This window comes from Scaptodrosophila lebanonensis, unplaced genomic scaffold (assembly GCF_003285725.1).
Source record: "Scaptodrosophila lebanonensis strain 11010-0011.00,11010-0021.00 unplaced genomic scaffold, SlebRS2 tig00000072-arrow-pilon, whole genome shotgun sequence".
In the NCBI taxonomy this organism is placed as follows: Eukaryota; Metazoa; Arthropoda; class Insecta; order Diptera; family Drosophilidae; genus Scaptodrosophila; species Scaptodrosophila lebanonensis.
In genome coordinates this window covers 6056383-6076444 of record NW_022060558.1, presented here as the reverse complement: position 1 = coordinate 6076444, position 20062 = coordinate 6056383, and the positions used below count along the sequence as shown (strand labels likewise).

Here is a 20062-nt window from a genome sequence, read left to right as displayed (position 1 = left end):
AATCCTACAAAAACGTGGGCATGTGTGGGAGGTCTTAAGCATGATGTGTGTGTGTGTGTGTGGTGTACATACATGTATGTGTGAATGTGTGGCTCTCTTTAATCTTCCTCGTATTTTTTTTAACCAATGAACCGCAGTATTTGATTAACATCAGGCGGAGCGCATTGATTTTTGTCGATATATTTATCTAGGTATTCATTCCTTTTCAGGGCGTAATATGATATTCAATTTTCAGTGTCGTTTAATGCAATTATCTAAGTCGGAAGAATCTACGTGCAGCACCGGGCAGGCATACCACATGTCTGCACAGCACTGTATGCGACTGCCTTACCCGTTTCCCCCATTTCCGTTTGCACTTTTGGGCTTAAGCTGCTGAGTGCCATTTATAAATATTTATTTTTGCATATTCCCCGATGTATTGCCATCCTTCTTGAGCAGCACGGATTTGCGCTTTTCTGCCTTTTGAAATCGATAATGTTTCGAAAAGGAAATGGCAAATATGTGGCCATTATTTTGCATATCGATTTGGCCCACAAGTATGCTGCTCGGTGGATACTACATTGTTGTGTGGATGTCCTTTGAACTTTGGCTCATACGAAAGCAAGCGGATAATCACCTTTTATTGCGGCATGCTAATCCCACATGCTTTGGCTTACAGTTTCTACATTAAGCAGTTTTCTAATTTGGATTTTCCCTAATGCATTACTTCTGCAACGTTCTATTCTTTTACAATTAATAAAATGTGTTAATACGCAGTATATTTGAAAAATGATTCTTACATTATTTTACAAATAATACTTGTAGAATAGAATACTTTTAGTTTTAGGACAAAGGCCGCAAAGTATGCAGAATTTTTTTAAAATATTTCTTCTTTTTTTTAAATGTACATATATACAGTTTATTAAACTAGTATTCTGCTATCAATATGGCAGTTTAAGCTGGTTGAAAATTAATGGGGATTACAAGAGTTGTCCATAGTATGCATATAGGACGCACTTACATACATATATACAATGTATAGTATGTATATGTATATTTACAATATTTTAGATTAAATATGAAACATATTTTATGATATTATATAGTTTACACAAGGGATATTGTGGGGAGATCCTTTGGATGGCACTTCCTGGGTCTGGAGAACAGCCGTCTCGCTAGTGCGTTGGGGTGACTGCCGAGGCGCTTCTCAGAACTGCCTGCGTGCTCTCGAATGTCATCGTCAACCTGGCAACACATAAATCCCTTTCGATGTCCCTAGGGCGCATATACCAGGGAGCGTTGCATATTTTTCTCAGGATTTTAGCTTGCGCTTTTATTTTTCTAAGGTGGGAGGTAGCGGCAATGCCATAAATTGGTAGCGCATACTTTCATATTGGGCTTAGAATAGATTTAGAGATTGTCAGCTTACTGTGTAGAGACAGCTTGTTCCTGGGTGCAAGCAGCTATGCCATCTCTCCAGCTTTTGTCAGGACCGACTTCTGGACCATGGTTGTGTGCTTTCTGAAGGTCAGTCTCCTGTCCAGTATGACACCAAGGTATTTGTGGGATCTTGTATGAGTGAGTGTGGACCCCAACATTGTAATATTTCTGCAGGACGATGGCCTTGTTGCAAATGTGACATTCACGCACTTTCTGGCGTTGATAAAAATGTTCCAATTCAGAGCTCAATTCTCGAAGTTTGTGTCCCTTAGAAAGCTTTCGATGAGTTGGAACAGTTGAGGAGTTAGTATGCCTGTCAACTTGCAGGGGAGTCATCTTGCCATCTTTATGTTCCTAAACACAGTCACTGAGTACATCTTTTGCTCCATAGCTTCCAGTATTGTGTTATTTTGCTTTAAAGCACCCAGCTTTTTTAACATCAACCTGATTAATAGATCTGTGATGATTACTAATATTCTATTTAGCAGAGATTCCAGTTCCGCCACCTATGAACCTGAAGCTAAACATCTATACTCATCCACAAACAATAATAGGGTGTTGTAGAAGACATGTTTTGAGCGAGTGGAAGAACATAAACCCATAATAAGTACATTTTACGGGTATTCTTTCACTTTGGTGCTACAAACATTTCAAAAACATTTGAGTTCCCAGTGCAAGTCTTAAAGTATGCAATCGAAATGAAATCAGGTAAGGTTTTGTGTATACATTTGTTACTTTTCCTCATGTGCAAGAAGAGTAGACTGACAGTAGGTAGTTAATGTAATAATCATATTTTGTATATATCTAAATACGGCTCTATCATTGCCATGAAGATGGATATGCGCCAAACAAGGAAGTATTGTAGACTAATGGACAATTTGTTGCATGTTTATACTAGCAATTTTCTTGGACTGTTTACTCGTAGCTTAGATCACTGTTTCTTATGCTGTATACAAGTATAACATTTTATGGACAACATCGACATTTTGTCTCCAACTATCTACAAGTATGTATGTTTATTTTCACTCAGTTTTTCTATTTCGTCCGTCTTTTAATAAACTCAATTAATTTGTCAAATCAAAGCTGACGTCAAATGCCAACGTCAAAAACCCCAATAATTTGTCAGGATACAAACACAGACGTCAGTCACTGGGCTGTGTGGTGTCAAAGCTAAAGCTAAAGCTCACCCTCACCCCACCCCACCCGTAACCTCAGTTTCCGTGTCAATTTGATTTCAATTTATTTGTTGTTTGCACGTAATTTAATACGTCTGCCAACGGCTGTGCTTTGTGTCTCAATTAGGCGACAATTTGATTTCGTGTTGTTAATTTTTCATTAAAATTTACAAGGACAATTCGGCCGGCTGAGTGAACTGAATGGGCAGTCGTGTGTTGTCAATTAATAAAGGAATTTCCGAATGTCACGCCTAATTGTCCGCACCCCTGGCACCCTGTCAACAGGTGAGCTGAATGACGAGTTAATTAGAGGACGTTCTGCCAGTGGCATCAGCACACCGGCCCTGGCTAGGAAACTGTGGCCAACCCCAAGCCGATTGAATATCAGGGATGGTCCGAACTATCTCGGCCACTACTATACTAGTTGCTTACACTTGCCTGCACTTCCTTTCAAGTGCATTCGACTGTTTTCGTTTTAACAATGTGTCCATATTCGGGTCGCACTGGTTTCCTTGCTCGGTTGACCAACTGCCCTTGACGGCTTTTTTTACGGCTTTCCATTGCCCTTTTCACCTGTGCGTAATTTCTCGCTTTGCAGCACACTTTGATATTCGAGCACATACTACATATACACTCGCAAATGCACATTGCTCTTCGACGCGTTCGCAATTTGCATATGCCGTCATGCAAAAATGATTAAATTCTTGAGCGGGCCCTGCACTAATTAATTTGCCAAGCTCCCCATCATCAGTCGCCCCAGGCGCCACATTTTTTGCCGCTCGTGCTGCAATTATACGAATGCAAAATTCATGTTTCCCGAAATCAAGAAAACATGCGTTTCAACGAGTCGAGCTGTCAAGCAATTTTCCTTGTTGACGTGTTGGCATCCAACGTCATGCTCGTCATCGTCCTCGACGCCCTGGCTCTGATTGGCAACCACGACATTGGCTTCGTCCTGGCAACGCCACTTTTCTCCGTTCTAATATGCACAGAAATTTCTTGGCGGCGCGCTTTCTGCTTAAAACAGAGCACAGCTAAGCTCTCCTTTATTTGCATATTAATTTTTGCTTTTTGCTTATAATTAAAATGTTTCTTTTATAATATGAGTGGCACGACTCCATAATTTGGCGTACCATTAAATAACATGCTTCGGCACTGGCCAGTTCGTGCCACCAATTCTTGAGAAAGTTGCTTTAATGTGCTTCGCATTCTGAATCCTTATGAGAGTTTGAGTTTTTATTTTCATTTTGATAGTCTACAAAACAAAAGCATTACTTTTTATCTAAAAGCAAGAAAGAAATACCAGAGTCGGGTGGATTCAACTATTAAATACGTATATCTTGTACCAGCTCCCACAAACATAAAGATTAAAAGACGGGCGGACTGCGGTCAGAGTTTGGTCGTAGATTACATTTATGGCTATAACATCCTTTACATTTGAGCGGGATGTAATTGTCGAACTCCAGTTAAAAGTTATGGAAAATCACTAATAGCGTGGAAGTGAGGGGTGCATACAAAAAAGCACACACTCGTCCTTTCTCGGACTTAGGAGAATCTAGATACCAAATTTGGTTATTCTAGTTCTTGGACTTTCTGAGATCATTGCTTTCATCTAGACGGACAGACGCATTTGGCTATATCGACTCATTTTCTAGGTGTTTCGAACATTTGCAATAATCTAATATACCCTTTTACTCTTTGGGTAAAGGGTATCAATAACCATAATATGTAGACCCTTCAGTGAAAATTGCAACGGTGTTATGTTTTTGTTGGTGTGCAAGTTTTGAACACTCAGAAGAAATGATTGTGACGAATTCGAATCGCAATGGCCGTCCATTCATATTTATACCCTGTACCCAAAGGGTACAAGGGTATATTAGTTTTATGCGATTGCACATGGAACACACAGAAGGAGGCGTGGCCGACCCAACAAAGTATATATATTCTTGATCAGCATGACAAGCCGAGTCGATATAGCCATATGTCCGTCTGTCCGTCTGTCTGTATGAGCGCAAAGATCTCAGAAAGTATAAGAGCTAGAATAACCAAACTTGGTATACAGATTCTCCTGAGCTCGAGAAAGGACGAGTCTGTTCATTTTTCTCGATGCACCCCCCCTATTCAAGATTTTCTATAACTCCCGTAATTCTTGGAATTTTGAAAATTTTTTGGAAAAATTTGGTAGACACATCGAGTTAGTGATTATATATCCGTATACCAAGTTTGAATTATGATAGGGTGATTAGAAAGAAAGTTATAGCCATATAACCAGGCCCAATGAACACATAATACATACAAGTATGTACAAGTACACCAACACGAATAGACACGATTCTTATGTAAATGTATGTATGTATGTATGGAATATTTTATATTTAATTTAATTAATTAATTAAATTTTTTTAATAATTTTTTTTTTTTTGGTGGTGTGGTATACCCTGTATTTAAGAGTTGAGCTTGGTCGACTTTAGCATTCCTTTCTTGTTTTCTCCCACAGTTTAAGATTTATGGAGATAAAAAATTGTACCAACACTTCTTTTTGAAGGACACAGATAATAAGTTATGTCGAATTCGACCATGTAATTTTTCAATCCATTTCCATCTTACGCCTTTTATCGCGAAGAAATAGATCAAGTACTTGTTATTTTTGCATCTGGTAATATATTGACACCAGAAGCGGCTTACTATATTCTTGCTTGGCAAACAGTTTTCTCGAAATAGTTAAGAAAACAGGTTTTCAGTATTTCAAACAGTACCAGAACACTTCAAAGGTTTACTTTGAAGCCAGACAAATCCCAATCACGATGGTCGTCTGTCCCTTTGTCCCTCTATCGGTCGGACTCTCTGTTTTACACATTACTCCTCCCTCAGTTTCAGAGCTACCGCATTGAAAGGCACTTTTCCTGACAAAGATAATGTGTTGAGACATAACATTACATCAGAGGTTTCATAGAAAAATTTGAATTGGAAAAGATTTTGTGGGTCTGGAAATTGTGGACATTATTGATGAAGTAATGTAGCGTTTGAAGGGGGAATAAATAAGCAAATCAACTCAATGAGTTAAGCCCCGATCCGAAATGCAGGCCAGGGATAGTTATTCGGAAAAATAGGCGGACGGATAAATGGACTTGACTAGATCGATCGTTTATGCGGCGAGAGACCCTTTCAGCTATTTGTAAAATAAACAAATATATCCTTAACATACCCTTCGTATTCGTAATATTCCTTTAAGTATAATTGGGAGAGAAGGTTAACAGGATGCATTTTTAAACCATTTACATTTGCTTGAACCACTTTACAATAAGTACAATAATGGGCAACCAGGAATTACCCAGAAACAGGGATACAGCCAAGACAGACAGACAGACGACTAGAAATATAGAGTTAGATGGTAAAAATATTCTTGTAGAAGCCCTAAGCTTCCAAGTGGAGTAAAAAGGAAAAAAAATGGGCCACCCGAAATCATTTACTCATTCTATTTGGAGGCATTTCCATTTATGGAAACTGCATTAAATGTTCATTAACGCAAATTAATTATCGAAATGCAAAATGTTTAAAAATGTTCAAGTGCGTTTGAGTGCTCGGCTCGTCCACTCCAGCTTCCGGGGACCATCAATTCGACGGGCAGCAGCCAATCGTTTACGCATTTTATTAATGAAAGTATTTGGCTCTAAAATCAATTTGGGAACAAAATCAGGTTGCGCAGCTAATTTGCATATAAAACAGTTGAAATTATGAAAATATGAGAATATTGATGAAATTTAGGTACAAGTGACTGACGAGCACGACCTCATCGTCGGCGAAGGTCCTGTCTTCACCCCTTGACGATGGTGTTGACTTCCTGCAGTTGTTGTTGATGTCGATGATGATGATTATGTAGCTCCTGGTGGCCCTTGCAAAGTCAAGTGAGTGTAAGAAATTGTGTAAAACTTGTTTTTAAATTGGCTATGCATATAAATTACCGTTAATGTGCCGCGACTTGTCCCGTAGCTGCCATCGCCCAGGGTTGGTCGCTGCGATGACACGCCTAAAAATATGCAATTGAAATCTGGCTTGGGGCACTATCTGTGGACATGTTGAGACTGGGGTCGTAATCGTTGCTAATCGCTTGCTAATTTTGTTTTCGGCACATGCGATAAGTCAAGTACGGGTATACGTGCACCGGCGTGATCTCAACAGGTGTTAGCTGCGAGCATATTGATAAGAATGTGGGTCTGGTGCTTAGACTTGTTGTGCTCATATCGCTTCTGCCAGGGCAGTGCGTTTGCACTGAGCCCACAGGCATAGGGCAGGGCTGCCATTACTCATGGGTATGTAATGGAGTGAGTCACAGATTTTGAATTGGTCACAAACAAACCCATTTTCGATTATCTTTTGCTTCGAAATCGAATTGCTGCCGTCCAAATGTGAAGTTATTTGATATCCCAAGCAAGATACGGAGTTCAACCTGAGTGCACATGACTAAGGAAGTTTCCTCTTAGATACTGTAGGATTTATGAAAGCTTCTCATGGCAGAGGCCTGTATTGCGAAAAAATTAATAATGTATTGTAACTGGACCGAACATGGAATATATAAATACATTATTACAAAATCGAAAAGTAAAATTAGTCGAAATATGTATAGTACAAGATTGGTTGTGAAAATGTGATATGTGTTATAACTTGGGGCTCATTGCGATAAATCTGTTATTTAAACTTATTCCCTTCAATGGAACCAGCTTACTTTTTTAAGTTTTTAAAAGTGCATAGTAGAGTCCTTCTGTATGTTAACTGATATCACATTTCCCATAATATTTCTAACATAATTGCGCAATGTATAAAATATCCATAATTGGCAATGGGAACTCAATAAATTAAAGCTAGTTTATGGCAAAAAGGTCAACAAAATTTCAACGCTTCGATTAGATTAAGACGCAAGTACATTCGAACTTGTGCAGATATTATGAACGGTATAAATAGTGGTCGACGAATACAAGTATAAACACAATTAAAAAAGCCTAGCAAGAGCTAAGTCAAGATAGACTACATAAAATATGGGTGCTAGTAATACAAGTATTTACCTCTTCGTCTGCCTGATCCTCTCGCTGCACTGGACTTTGGGGAGCTGCAATACGCCTATCCGACAATGTGAGTCCGCGCAGACCAGCTAAATGAATATCGAATGAAGTAATGTAATTAAACCTATTTAACAGGTGCTGGAAAGAATTACCCTCTGCCGTTGATGGTGCAAATGGATGAGTGCAATGAGCTGCCCTGCGATTTGTGGAAGGGCGGCGAGTCGAGCATAGCCATTCAATTTGTATCCAGTAAGTGTGCCGAATTATTACCATAGGATCGCGACTGCTCACTAATTTTGGGGATTCTCCTTCCTCAGCTCGCAACGCAATAAGCCAGCTTACGGCCAAGGTGCGCCTGGCCTCGTTGGGCATGACCATACCATACGATCTGGAGGAGTCTCGGGCCAATGTGTGCAAAAATCTGCTGTACGGCGCCTACTGTCCACTCGATGCGGGCGAGGATGTGACCTATCAGTTGCTCTTGTCCGTGGCCGAGCAACAGCCGGAGCTGCCCACCACGTTGGAGGTGACGGTCCTCGATGCCATGAACAGTTCAGTGGTCGCCTGTTTTCTTACCGATACGCGAGTCAAGAAGCGCTAGTTGGGCGCACGCCATTGATTAACTGGATTAGGATAAGTGGATCACTAGGCGGTGTCCAACGTTGTATCAACGTTCTTCACATGCCCCCAATTAATAGTTCATAGTCGTCGCATGTAAGCTGCTAACATCTAATTTAGGCCCAAACACTATAAGTCTTTATGAATAAATAATTACGGCAAATATTATTAATAATGCGCTCCACATATCAACTAATTGCAAAGCCAGCACAGCAAAGCACAAAAACAAACGCTGCCAGTTATGTGAGGCGCAGTTCGGGCCAAGGCTGGGGCCCAGCCATGTGTTAAGCAACCAACCATCGAATGATAGGAGGGGAGGGGCGCATTTGAATCGGCTTAATTAAATGACGCAGAAAATTACGCAACGCCTAGCAGAGATGGGGGATGGGGATTGGGCTTCGGGCCCATCCACAAGTCACCTCACGCAGCAGTGGCCTGAGCCGATTCGCTCTGTGGAGGTGTTGCGCTGCGTGCGGTTTTTCATAAATTTCAAACTTTCCGTCGCTGAATGAGGTTGTGACTGCGGTTGCGACAGTGGCTGTACCTCTGGCTGTGGCTGTTTCTGTGGCTATGGCTTCCTTCCTGCCATTTGGCAAGCTCGCTAATTGGCTTTTCAACACTTTCGAGCTTCCGCTTTCGCCTTCCTTGCATTGGCTGCCTCAATGATATGAAAGGCGTTGCAAAGGCGTTGTTGGATGACGTCTAGTAAACGAGCTCTCAATGAGCACATATCCGATAGTTTGGCTAATTGAGTCGTCGACTAGGTGCCACTAACGAGCTATTGCTCTAATTGGAGCTAAACTAGACCATAAATACTGCTTAGCAATTATAATATTAAGTGACTTTATGGAATAAATATTTAAACAAATCTGTATTTTTAATGTAAACACTTTGTGTCATAGTGTTAGCCTAGAAACCTGCGACTTCTAACAAACTCTGAACTAACTCGAGTTTCGCAGACCGTGCCGAAAAGCTGTCTCCAAAATATGGGCCCCTCATTCACAGAGATGAACAGACTTTCACATAAAGGTTGAGAGATTTATTTACAAGTTTCACACGTCTACCTTGCTCGACAGAATGCTTAAGCCTCACACTCACAGCTCTCTTGCACTTCACAGATACGCAATATTATTCCAGAGAGTGTTTACCTTTACCTTACTAGATGAACGGGTCATGCAAAAGGCAATGTCTGGTATATGAAGAGACTAGACCGAGCTCGCCGAAAATTCAAACAAAATTCATGGTTTACTGCCTCTGGTCTTAAAACAATTATCAACGACTAAGATACCAGTATTAAGGGAATACTTTCTCATTCCGATGTTGGATTGTTTAATTGATCTGCCAATAGTTGTCAGTTTAGTTATAAAGAGGAAACGAAGACATGCTGTACACAAAATACCAGCCAGCATTATCCAATATCAGACTCTACATCTATTATCAGAAGGGAAACAACGAAACAGAACTTATTGTAAATAAATAAATTGTGTGTTATAGTTGTGAAGAAATAACCCTTACTGTGTGTCTGATCATGCAGACGAATGGATGTTCTTATAGCAGCATATTTATTATTGTTTCATTTCTTCATCTTTAAACGTTTTCAAAACATGTTTGGACTATTCGTAGGGTGTTTCAGAAACACACTGGCCATAACAACAAAACACATGTATCTGTCAGTAATTTCATTCAATTTATTTATACCCCGAGTCAACAGCCCGCGACCAGATATCTCATTCAATCAGCATATATCAGAGCTCAATGAAACTTGTACAAGTATTGCTAATTTGTACGGCTTTAAAGCCAAATTATGGCCAGAGCTCGTGGAATGGCGAAATATCAAGGAAGGCTACGGTTAGTTGCTGGGCGTTAAACGCGAAATCCACTAACGATTCGTTTTCTTTACAGCTCGCCGACATTAAGATATTGCGAGTCAATATGTACGGCGAACCTTACTATATGAGGGTGGGCCATGAAGTAAACCCCAATCGCAGCCACTTTGACATTCATGTACAACTCAACCGCGAACTAGGAAGTAACTATTTGATCATGAATATTAAGCTGCGATCCAAACCTGAAGATAGCAAATCCTTTGTAACCCTTTTCGAATTGAAGCGCTTGGACTTCTGCGGTTTCCTCACCGAGTATAAGGACAACTCAATGTTACGCTCCATGATCAGGAAAAGTATGCAGTTATCGCACATAATTGTGTGCCCCTTACGAACGGGTAATTTTTCCATAAGAAACATTTCCGTGACGGAGAATCTCTATCCGGAAAACCTACAAAAGGGTCTTTACAAGTTCTTTGTGGAAATCGTGGAAGCCACTGGGGAGATAGCTAAAATATTCGCCATGCAGGTGACCACTGCATTGTATTGTTGTTAAACAAAGCTGCAAATAAATTGCATTGAAAACGTATTTGTGACAAACACTAGAAAATTGCGAACACGAAGGACACGGAGAAACCCCGCAGGATGCGTGCTAGCTACAGCGACAGGGCACCCCTGAACCGCCCAGCGAACTCCCGTCTGCATTGTAAGCGGATTGTTGCGGGCTACTGGCAACACACACACACGTACACACTCGTAATATTCACATAAGTAGTTGAGCTACCTTTAGTCAGGGCGCCCTCGCCTTGCACACGCGCTTTCCATTTAATTTTCCATTGTGCGTCACACACGGGGCTGACGCTGATGGGACGCTTTTCCCTCGACTCATCGGACTTGCTGACTCGCACGTATTGAAAATCGCTTAAAGTGTCTGAGAGCAGCGTCCGATTATGGTGATTATCTAGGCGGGGGCTAAAGACTCTCTGCCATCGCGTGTAACGGCGCATTTCCCGCGGGATATGTGTTTGCGGTTTTCCTCGCGGGTTTCCAACTCAGAAGCCATATGCGCACTTCGAGTGCAGCAGCGGGCACAAAGACGCAATTTGTTATGACATTTTGGTGTAATTAATAGAAAAACAATATGCTTAATGGCCAACCAATCGACCACCCCATAAATCAGCTAATATCTGTGTATACTACATACATACATATGTACAGATCTACCCAATTGTACTTATGTATTCCGAATTATTTGAATTCACATTCTTCTTAGCCACACAAACCTTTCAACTCTTTATGCATTGCAAGGCAGCTAGCTCGGGTAGATCTTGTAACATGATATTTTAATGGGTGAAAACCATTTTCCAGTTAATTAAAATCCCTAATGTGGTTTACCCCGACTTTGCCTTTTATGCGCAAAAGGGTCGCGTCCGACTCGCTACTTTAAGCTCCGCAATCCACACACTTATTCACGCACAATAAAATCATTTTGTAAATTGAATTTGCCCAAAAAATAATGTGCCCGGAAAAGTGAGTGGAAATTCAAATTGCAGTCCCCAGCACTTGCTCGAACTCAACCCAAGTTCGCATTCCTCCAATCCAGCGCTGAAGTGGTATATGGTAGGTGGGTATGGGGACGAGGGCGGAGGCGGAGGCGGGGTGGTCGGCTTCGACCAGGCATCTTCTTATCCGCCTGGCTACTTGGCCACTTGACACACACATGCTCGTGAAGTGCCAATGCCTGCTATCAAGTGTCGCACTTTTGTGCGGGACGTGTGTGACCTTTGCAAATTCAATTTGTCGCCTTTTTATCTATAAACATTTTCTATTAGTCCTAGTCGCGTCGGCAGAGAGGACACTCTTATATTTCATTCCATTCTGATTGTAGCATTGAAGGCGGGGGCTAGGCAAGGCTTCTAGCTTGCCAATGTTCTTGCTGTTTCTTAAATCGATGGGTATGCATTGGACATGGAATTCTCCCTTAGTAAAGGGCCAATAAAGCATCTTTCAAGTATAACAGCATTGATTTCGTTATTCTACCAGTCAGCTGTAAGTTTTTGGTATGAATGGAGAAGTTGTCTAACTTTTTGTCATCGTTTAATAAAACATCTCTGTCTTAATTCTTCATGATGGTTTAAACATAGCTCATATGATATTTGAATTCCATTTTTCCCATTTTCCGGACCAATTTGCAATTTTATCAGCAGCTACAGCGCTCTAGCTGATGAATTACAATCAGGGACAGCACACGTTGTTGTTGTTTTTTTTTTAATCTTTCACTTATTAGAAACTTTGAGAAAACGAGAAATTTTCATTCATTTAGGTTCATATAAAGGTTCATCTGTTTTTGGCTGCATAACAACAACAACTTTCTCGAACAACTTTCTTGAATAAATATCTAAAAAAGGATGTTTAAGGATGTTTCTTTAGGTCGAATTTTGACTATAGGAGTTTGTCTTGGGTCATTGTTTAAAAATTACAACTTGAATTTTATTTTTGAGCAAACAATGAAACTCAAAGAAACATAATTATTTGATGAGTTTTGTTTTCAAAGAATAGCAATTATTTGATGAGTTTTATTTTTTTGCTCGAAAATAATGATTATTGGTCGAGTTGTAAAGAACAGCATTATTTATGAATTTAAAGTTCGGAAAGAAGAGCTCTGGCATGGCATTAGCCTTTTTGCAATCTACCCGCGAAAGCAGAGTTTGTTCATGGAAAAGGGGAAGCTGAGCAGTTGCAGTTGCTATCCTAAAAGTGGATTGTGAGGGTTTTTAGTCAACATAAGTAGGATATGTTTGCTACATTTTCTACGAGTATATCCCTTCACGCCAATCTTATAAATTGCTTTCCGACATGTTGCCTTGTGTGCAAAATGCTATCACACACATTAAAATTGAATCAATCAAAATCGATTTTGTCGCTACAAAGTCGACAAAAATTCAATTTGAGCTGCTACTTAATAGTGAAACTGTAGATTGAAGTTGGAGCTCCCCCTCGGCTGACATTGCTGACACCGCCACTACTGCACAGCAAAGATTTAAAGTCATTGGAACTGCGTTGAACTCGACAGGCTTTGGCAATTAAACAGGCGTTGAGGCGTGCAATTAAACACACGAACTAGCCGCCGGTCTCTGAAAAATAATTCCCTAAAAAACGCAAAGCTGCGTAATCCATCGTGCAGCGTTTTTCCATTTTCACAGTTTTGTAATTAAACGCATTTGCATAAGAATTGCATACACGGCATTGCAGCCGCGGGCGTACATAGTTCCATGCAACTCTAATTAAAACAACCGCATTTTCAGCTCCCACTCCTCTCCTGAACATACATAGTTGGCCCCGGCATGTGTGTAGGTTCTTATTAAAGGTCATCAGGGTAGAAATCGCTTCCGAGCTAGTCCCCGGGCATTGTCGTTTGTCAACGGCGTTTTGTTTTCAAATAACCTAGAGGAAGTCTTAAATGTTACAGTGGGAGGCATGGAACTTGCATCGATTTGTACATTTGCTGAAGGGCTTCCATATTCACGTTCTAATGTCATAATCGCGATGGTCTGTACCCCTTAGCGCTCAAATTCTTGCTGTAGATTCACGCTATTTTTTACACATTTCCAATTGCCCGCACGAAATAATCAGTATTTTTGCTATAAACTGCCTGTGTCACAACACAACTTTATGAATGGCATTAAATATTTAAGCGTTGAAGACGAACCACATCCAAGACGACCGAAAACCTCAACTGAACCTCAACACGTTCAGTAAATCATAGAGCTGGATCCCAACTACAGACATATCTGATGCTGTGGCATTTTTAATGGGTCAATCATCATAATTTTAAGAGAACTTTTATGCTTCGTAAAATTTAGATCTCGCTTGGTTCCAAAAGCAACGCACCACTGCACTCGTTCTTCGAGAGCAATTCACAAAAATAAGGCGAATATCGTTCTACAGCCACCGTATTCGCCCGATTTAGCGCCGTTTTGACACAATTGCGGAGATTCAAGTCGAATCGAGAGATCAAAGTCTATTTATTTGTTAGCTTGAACAGCCAATGATATTTTAACTATATGTTACAAACTGTCAACTAGCCGATTGTTTGATCTGATCGATTAGAGTTTGCATTCTGTATCAGGAGAAAAACCAGGACATCATTTGTTTTAAAAAATCCTTTTCGAATTTTACTCAAACAACTTTTTCTACACGCTTTACTTCTGGCTAGTTTACAGATCAAAGGCATAGTATCAAGGTTTATCATCCTCAAGGATGGCCGTTGTTACCATATAGTGAAATACCCTGAACCCAGACAAACTTAAATAACAGATGCAAAAAGTAGATGAAGAAAATCTGATGAAGTATCTAGATGGATTTCTCTCGTCATGGTGACTATGAATATATATGTATACTTTATGGGGTCGGAGATGCTTCCTTCTGCCTGTTACATACCTGATATGATTTCGTAATGTTTCCTGGGATATGTTGACACAACAGTTAAGTCATTGGAAAAAAGTGTATAATCGAAAGTGTCATACCACTAATCAATATTTGGAAGATCTGAATGTGGAAAGGGGATTCAAGCTTGAAAGACTTAGTTGCATCTGTGACTGTCATTATCTAATTTTGGTATATACTCGTGTAAATAAATATAAATATAATTTAAATTTGTAAATTAAAATTGTAAAAATGTACGATTTTAATACTCTGTACATGAAATGTATATATGTATTAGGTTTGTGGGAGCTGAAATATGTAACAAGCAGAAGGAGGCGTAGCAGACCCCACAAATATATATATTCTTGATCAGCATGATGAGACGAGTCGATCTAGCCCTGTCTGTCTGTCAGTCTGTCTGTCTGTATGAACACCTGGATCTCAGAGACTATAAGAGCAGGAGACACCAAATGCTGCACAAAGATGGCTTATGTGTGTACGCTGTGCAAGTGTCCTGTACTTCCCCACATGGGGTATTTTCCGATTTTCCGTTCGTATAATCACCTACATCTCGGAGATTATAAGACCTAGGGACATTTTGAAAATTCCCTCCCTCCCCCTCTCCCCTACAATTAGTGATATTCCATTGCTCCCGAATTTCACATCATTTTGGCATAATATCGCAAATACGTGCAGTTAGTGATTGTGAGTCCGTGTGCCAAGCTTCATCATGATAGGCCAATTTCAAAGGAACTTGTAGCCATTTATAGGTTCTTTCTGCCACCCACAAATTTCCGAGATTAACTCTGTTCAATAGACATGTATGTATAATTCTCATAACGCACACCCATACTCACGCGTGAACATACATGCGTTAAATCGGTTTAAAAAATGTGTATCGGCCTAATTAAGAGCCCATTACTCACCCCAGGCCTGCCTGGCGTATCAAATGCAAAGCAAACAAACCACAGCCATGTAAACAGATGCCATAAACCACAAGTCAAGCAACCACCCCTGGGGCGGCTGCCCAGGGTAAGGGTCGCACCGACGTGCTGCGGTTGCTTCTCGTTGCGGCACGTTGTCTGTAACTTGACACTCGAGCCTGCTCAGAGAGCAGTAGCTCGCGCAATTAGCTCGGAAATCATAAAACGCTGATGATGGCATGCAAATGGGAAGAAAGTTTACCTTTCGTTAATTACAACGCAGCACAGTGTCAGCGGCAGAAAGGAAATGTGTAACGGCATCGATATCAATAGCTTTCTACAAAGGCCTAAGCTATGCTAATGAGCCGCCCCGTGGCTGACAAGTCGGCAATTACCGGGACCACGAAAGCCGCGAAGTAGCGCAAAGTGCAATTTGTTGACCCAAAAGGAATAAAAAGACAGAGCACAATGCCCGTTGTCAAGGCCGTCGTTATCTTTTGGATCCTGCACCTTTGAGGCGCGTGCAAAAATGTTGAAAAGCTAAGAACTTAATGGAAATTTTTTCTGCTCTTCTCCTCAACAATTTAATTTTGGGCTTCCTTTTTCGAAGTAAAGGGCATAGAAAAAACCATATCTTGTTTGTAACGCAGTCAGGTAAGTTAAATTAGCTTGGCCATGGCCACCTGCACCTTCGATTGTGTTAACGTTTCCAGGATCCAAATACTTATGTAGGAACAGCATCCAATCTTGGTGCACGGCTCTACTAAACTCGAAAGCGCTAATGAATGACAAGCAAATATACAAGTAAAGCAGTTCCAGCCAAAGAGTTACAATCTCTTCTGGTACACATTTCCTATTCTCCACTCAATCAAAATGAATATATAGGTCATTGTTTTCATGAAAGTTTTACTATATTTTGCATAAAACATTACTTTTTTCCAGACAAATTCCGATTAATAGCATTTTTTACTGGCATTCACTTGTGTTAGTTGTACAATCTGATATACGCGGGTAAATGTAATGAAGAACATCTACAACTTGTTGATTTGCTCCTTTCGCACTAGGTTTTAATACACTTTGTAGGAATGTTCCCAATTTTAGAGTGTCCATATAATATAGTCCACATTTAGATTGAGGAGTTGCTTGACTCAATCAGTGCAATACTAATATAAATAATTATTTTTATTTTTTTACTTTTTGTAGACAATCAAATAGGTAAATAAATCATTACAAACGTTATACTAAAGTAAGTATTATGTATAAGATAAAAAAACCTTATTGTATACAATTTAATTAAATTACGATAGTATAAAAAAAACGGCTCCGACTCGATTGAGAAATATCATTTTCCACTATGACAGCTATGTCTCTATTCATAGCCAAGTCGGAAGCGTTCACAGGTCTACAAACAAAAACCATAAAAATAGAATTGTATAAAAATAAATTGCTATACAAAGTTTTACAGAATAAATTGGTAGCTAATTAATTTACAATGAAGAAAAACAAATAAATAAAAATGGGGATCCCCGACCCGGGGGAGTGAGATTTAATAACCAGTCCGGCAAGCTATGGCGTAGCCCACACATACATGTGTTGTCAGAATTCAGGAGAGAGCTGAAAAGAAAGTACGAAATTATTATAAATTAAACATAAATCCACTAAAAAACTGTGCAATCATTATTGCTATTAACATTATTACTTTGTTCCAGCCACAACTGCAAATTATAAGCAGCTTATTGTTTAATCTAGTATAGCAGCTAAGGCTTTAAGCAAAATTATATTTATAAATGTCATAAAAAATGTTTTTAGATTACCAAGCATTGTGCACTGGATAAAAGTCAAATGTTTGCTGAAAAGTTAGAAATTAGCGTATTTTTCGGTTCTTTAGAAGCAAGCAGCAACTTAAGTTTACTTCGACAGTTTTGTCCGAAAAAATCTCTTGCGACAAAATGGGTTGATTGTGAAAAAAAGTTGGTGTAATACATTAACCAATGTTAGGTTTGTTTCGCCGTATAACAACTTGGGAATAAAGCTGTTTATCATATGCGCCTTTTAAGCTTACAAAAAAATTGATGAATTACATGTATGCTATTGGATATGCTATAGCAAGGATACTGAATGTTCGGCTTGATAACAATAAATGTGCTGTTCAGCTACTCTGTCGTCACGGCCCGCACAATAGCGAACTCATGGGCTCATGGTCCAATGCCGAGCCACTTAATTTGGTTACGCGTTGCAGAGAAGTTCATAATTACATTCCTGCTTGTTAGTCCTGATTGTGTTGGAGCTGGGCATAGAGAATGGTTAGAGGCAGTAGCTTCAACACTTTTTTAAATCGGATGGCTCGTCTTAATTAAGTTTTGTGTTTTTCGGTTCTCATTTTGAAGCTGCTTCAATTAATGCCATTGAGCTAAAAATGTTCAACTTTATGGAATTTGGAAGTGTTGGAAGAAGAGTTCGAAAAGCCATTTTGTTTTGCTAGCAACCATGTCGCCATTTTTAAATACACATTGACAGCCAGCGTTGGCATTAAAATTTCAGAAACCACAAAAAAGAATCCTTTGCTTCTTTAAATGTCTGAGCAACGCCCTGGGCGGGCGCTAAATGCGCGCACCACCCAAGGGGAGATGACAACCAAAAAAGCACAACAATGCAGCACCGAGAGATGGCCTCCCCTGTCCACTGTCGCCGTCCCTTGTGTCCCCGTCCTCCCTCCCCCATCACTGTGCTGCTGCCACACTCCAATGCATTGAAATGCTTCATTTGCAATTCAATGACATTCCGAGCGGTGTGTGCTGAAACGTCTGTCCTGGGGGCGTGGCATGGCAACGGCCAAGTCCCCCACCAATGAGCGGGCCAGCGCAACAGATGCCAGCAGCTTGCAGCATGTGTAATTCCAGGAACATCGCGCGGGTCCGTCGCTGCAATGCTCTAAAGCCGTTGCATAGCTGTAGGCGTGTCGGCGCATGCGCGGAGCAGCCTTGCGGCCTGTGTGGGCGATGTGAGCGCCGAGAGGCGGGGGGTTGATGTCGCGCTATGCGACACGGGCGAATCCAAAGGCAGCCTCAGCCTCCCCGAATTCCACTGCTGCGTGCGAGCGAGAGCGCGAACAAGGCAGATGCCAATGCCGCATTTGTTGAAGGCTCGCTTGTGATGGGTGGTGGGTGGCACGTGGGCTGGTGTGGTGTGCTGGATGCCTCTCTTGTTTGTCTCAACTGCTTCGCAAGGTGGTGTGGTGCTGTGGTGGTGTATTGTGCCTTGTCCTGGCTTTCATTGGCCTCGCATTCAAACCCAATTTCGCTGGCATTGCGACAGGTGACTCAACATCGGTGTCGGCGCGTCGATATTGAAGCTCGGCAGCGGCCGTCAGTCCACTTCGACGGCTGCTACGGGATAGTTGCGAGTAACGGTACATTGTGTGTGCGTGCGCGAACAAGATTGTACTTTCGGTGCAAAAGTGAACGTAAGGAGAAAACCATCGAAAAATATACCAAGTTTCCAAAGCTAAATTCAATAAAAAGTAAACATATGCAAAGAATATACTACAGATATAACTCGACAAGAATTCAATGCTTTCATTGAGGTAATTGGTCTCCAAAACACGTGGATCACTTAATATACACATATGTATATATACTATATAGTGCAATTTCTAATTAAGTCGAATTAAACTGCTACGAGCATGTTAAAACGGTAATCCAGTTCTAAAACATTTCTAGTTATGAATGGCAGACCATGAAGTGGTCCCACTGCAATTCTATTCAATTTCAAACTCTTTAAAATATAAACTACTACTTTTTATACCCTGTACCCAAAGGGTACAAGGGTATATTAGTTTAGTGCGAGTGCACATGGAACACACAGAAGGAGGCTTGGTAGACCCCACAAAGTATATATATTCTTGATCAGCATGACAAGCCGAGTCGATATAGCCATGTCCGTCTGTCCGTCTGTCTGTCCGTCTGTCTGTCCGTCTGTCCGTCTGTCTGTCTGTATGAACGCAAGGATCTCCGAAAGTATAAGAGCTAGAATAACCAAACTTGGTATACAGATTCTCCTGAGACCGAGAAAGGACGAGTTTGTTCATTTTTTCTGATCCACCCCCCCACTCCCCCCCTATTAACGATTTTCTATAACTCCCGTAATTCTTGGAATTTTGAACTAAAATTTGGTAGTCACATTAGGTTAGTAATTATATAACCGTATACCAAGTCTCATTATGATAGAATGATCGGAAAGAAAGTTATAGCCATATAACCAAGCTCAATGCACACATACATACATATGTACAAGTACACAAACACGCATAGACACGATTCTGATGTAATTGTAAATGTATGTATGCATGCATGGAATATTTTATATTTAATTAGTTAATATTTAGTTAATTAATTAAATTAATTTAGTTAATTAATTTAATTAAATTAATTAATTAATTTAATTACTTTTTTGTGGGGTGGTACAGGATATTTAAGAGTTGAGCCTGCTCGACTTTAGCATTCCTTTCTTGTTTATAAAATTGGTTCATTATTTCACCATTCCAATGACAAAATCATCTTCCTGGTCTTTCTTCGTATTATTCGGTTGATGTACAGCAAAAAGGAACCTCGATTCATAATTTG

General features: G+C 40.4%; 2 protein-coding genes across 2 annotated transcripts; both read left to right on the top strand.

Annotated features, from left to right (window-relative positions):
* Window positions 1-7627: 7627 nt before the first annotated feature.
* On the top strand, window positions 7628-8252 carry LOC115625475. Its single transcript, XM_030520525.1, has 3 exons — window positions 7628-7721; window positions 7787-7900; window positions 7969-8252. Exons 1-3 carry the CDS (start codon window positions 7628-7630, stop codon window positions 8250-8252), a joined length of 492 nt encoding a protein of 163 aa, XP_030376385.1.
* Window positions 8253-10024: 1772 nt separating this feature from the next.
* On the top strand, window positions 10025-10648 carry LOC115625474. Its single transcript, XM_030520524.1, has 2 exons — window positions 10025-10117; window positions 10172-10648. The coding sequence occupies exons 1-2, from the start codon at window positions 10025-10027 to the stop codon at window positions 10646-10648; spliced, it is 570 nt and encodes a 189-aa protein (XP_030376384.1).
* Window positions 10649-20062: the final 9414 nt, after the last annotated feature.

Bases quoted from the DNA above. Each gene is read 5' to 3' on its own strand.
- LOC115625474 (XM_030520524.1), top strand. From the start codon at position 10,025: ATGAAACTTGTACAAGTATTGCTAATTTGTACGGCTTTAAAGCCAAAT. The intron at 10,118-10,171 runs GTTAGTTGCTGG...TTTTCTTTACAG, and splicing joins AAATATCAAGGAAGGCTACG to CTCGCCGACATTAAGATATT.
- LOC115625475 (XM_030520525.1), top strand. From the start codon at position 7,628: ATGGGTGCTAGTAATACAAGTATTTACCTCTTCGTCTGCCTGATCCTC. The intron at 7,722-7,786 runs GTGAGTCCGCGC...CCTATTTAACAG, and splicing joins CAATACGCCTATCCGACAAT to GTGCTGGAAAGAATTACCCT. The intron at 7,901-7,968 runs GTAAGTGTGCCG...CTCCTTCCTCAG, and splicing joins AGCCATTCAATTTGTATCCA to CTCGCAACGCAATAAGCCAG.